Consider the following 2,086-nt stretch of genomic DNA (forward strand, 5'->3'; position numbering starts at 1 on the left):
TTTGGACGAGGGCGAGGGGTCGGGCTTCCCGATCTGCGAGCATGTTTGGGCCAACAGCGCCAGCGGGCTCTTCTTGGCATCGAGCTGCAGGGTCAGACGTCGGGGGGGGGGGGGGGGCACGAAAGAAAGAAGGGGGAAACCCTTTAGGAATTCTGCCTTCTAGGTTTCGAGCGCACCTCCGCCACGACCCGTAAAGATCCTTCCAGCCCCGAGGCGCAAGTCTAGGCGACACCCCTTCTACACACACATTCTCTTTCTTGAGAAAGGCCACAGCACCCCCACCCCACCGCCAGCCCCGCCACCAGGATCTTTCCTGTCCTCTCTAAGCGATAACTGGATTAAAAAAACCAACAAACTCTAAAAATGTTTTGGTTTCTGACTCTTTGACCCAGAACTGTACTCCCCACCCCCACCCCTAATGCTTCAGAGTAAGGGCTCGGGTCGTTGGCGCCTTAGAGGCTGTGTACAAATACAAGCTTCTGGGGAACCAGAGGACCGGGACTTTGGAACCGCATTTTGGACTCCCGTCTGTCTTCTGACCTGAGAGTGAGGGGGCTTGGGTCGAGGTAGGTGCTTTAACACCAATGGGAGAAACAAGTTTTGATTGCCTTGGTTCCTAGCATTCACACCCCATTCTACCTCCTCCCCTCTTTCCGCCCTAGTTTTAAGGTGCGGGAGCACGATCCTCTCCCCTCATCCCGGAGCTGAATCACTCCGATCCCCCAACCTTCACCCCCTGCAGATCACAAGAGAAAGAAATCCCGTGGAGGGGCAGCCAGGGTGGTGGTCCCAGCGCGATCCGTGGATAGGGTCCTTACCTCTATGGGGCTGACGGGAGTGGAAGGCAGGGGCTGCAGGTACTCAGGGTGCAAAATGTGGCCAGTCCGTGCCGTCAGCATCTTCAGCACCTTGATGGGCAGGCGGTTAGCCTGGCGGAGAGGGTCAGAGGGGGGCACGGCGTGCACAAAAGGCTTGGTGCTGCCGGCCGGGGACGAGCCGGGGCCGGGGCCGGAGCTATTTCCAGAGAGCGCGCTGGTCCAGGCAGGGTCCGCACTGCCGCCGCCGCCGCCGCCGCTGTGCTTACTGCTTCTTAAGGCAGAAAGCGAGGGCGCTGTGCTCATGACCCACCCGCGCGCATGGGAGCAGCGGGGGGAGGGCTCCAGGAGGCGCGGGGCGGGCTCCGGGCTGCGCTCTCGCCGGGGGAGCAGGAGCAGCAGGAGGAGGTGGAGCTGGCGCGGCGGTCACCGGCGCCCAGCGCGCCTTCTTGGCGCCTGGAGCCACAAACGAATAATCCTGGGTGGCCCGCAGCGGAGCCGTGGCCGAGCGGGAGGAGCCGGCCCGACTGCGGGAGTGCCGGGTGGATAGCCGTGTCGGCCTCGGGCTGTGCCCCTGCGCTGCGCACTCGCGGCCCGGCGCTGGCGCTGCTCTCCGCGATGTGAGCCTCTGCCTGTCCAGCCGGGGCTCTGGCGAGGAAACTCACTTCAAAAGCAGCTGCACCGAGGGGGAGATTAAAGCCTTTGCCGCCTTCCAATCAAATGGGAGCCCGAGGTGATTGGAGGGTCAAGGGGATGTGACGCGTCCCGCGCCGCCGCCGCCGCCGCCGCGAGGACTCTCAGCGCTGGTTTTAATGGGCAGCTCCCTCTGCGCCGCTCCCCCTGCGTGTCCCCTCCCTTGATTTCGCTCGGAGGACGAGCTGGACATTTATTCTACGTTTGCTATCTGCCGCCTCCCTCTCTTTTCTTCCTGGTCGTCCTTCCTTTTCCCCAGCTGGAGAATAAACTGAAACCAAAAGAAGGGTGCTTGCAAGGAACAGTTTGAGGGTGTTCAGAAGGAGCACCAGCAGGAGTCTGGACAACGGCCGCACTGTCAACTCCAGGGCCGCAAAGGAGGTCCGCACCCCCAAGTATTCTCTCCCCCGCCTCAGTAATTGAAATCTGCGGTGCAGCCGCCTGGGTAAGGAAAGGTGGGGAGCGAGTGTTGGAGGAAGTCCGCCCGCCCGCTTTGATTTCCCGGGATTCGGCGGCGGAGAAACCAGAAGCTAGGTGGGCAGCGGAGGCGGTGGAGGCAAGTCTCGGCTCTAAGCTAG

At 62.1% G+C, this 2,086-nt stretch overlaps 1 protein-coding gene across 1 annotated transcript in view; it reads right to left on the minus strand.

The window, feature by feature from the left end:
* Window positions 1-1,143, minus strand: part of ZNF503 (zinc finger protein 503) — a 3,427-nt gene extending 2,284 nt beyond the window's left edge. The window contains exons 1-2 of the mRNA XM_010852405.1: window positions 819-1,143; window positions 1-84 (exon numbers count right to left, since the gene is read on the minus strand). Of these exons, the coding sequence (XP_010850707.1) occupies window positions 1-84; window positions 819-1,121 (387 nt within the window). The 5' untranslated portion in view covers window positions 1,122-1,143. The remainder of the gene's footprint in view (window positions 85-818) is intronic.
* Between the last annotated feature and the right edge of the window lie 943 nt (window positions 1,144-2,086).

The sequence above is a fragment of the Bison bison genome, unplaced genomic scaffold (genome assembly GCF_000754665.1).
Source record: "Bison bison bison isolate TAMUID 2011002044 unplaced genomic scaffold, Bison_UMD1.0 scf7180017864309, whole genome shotgun sequence".
NCBI lineage: Eukaryota > Metazoa > Chordata > Mammalia > Artiodactyla > Bovidae > Bison > Bison bison.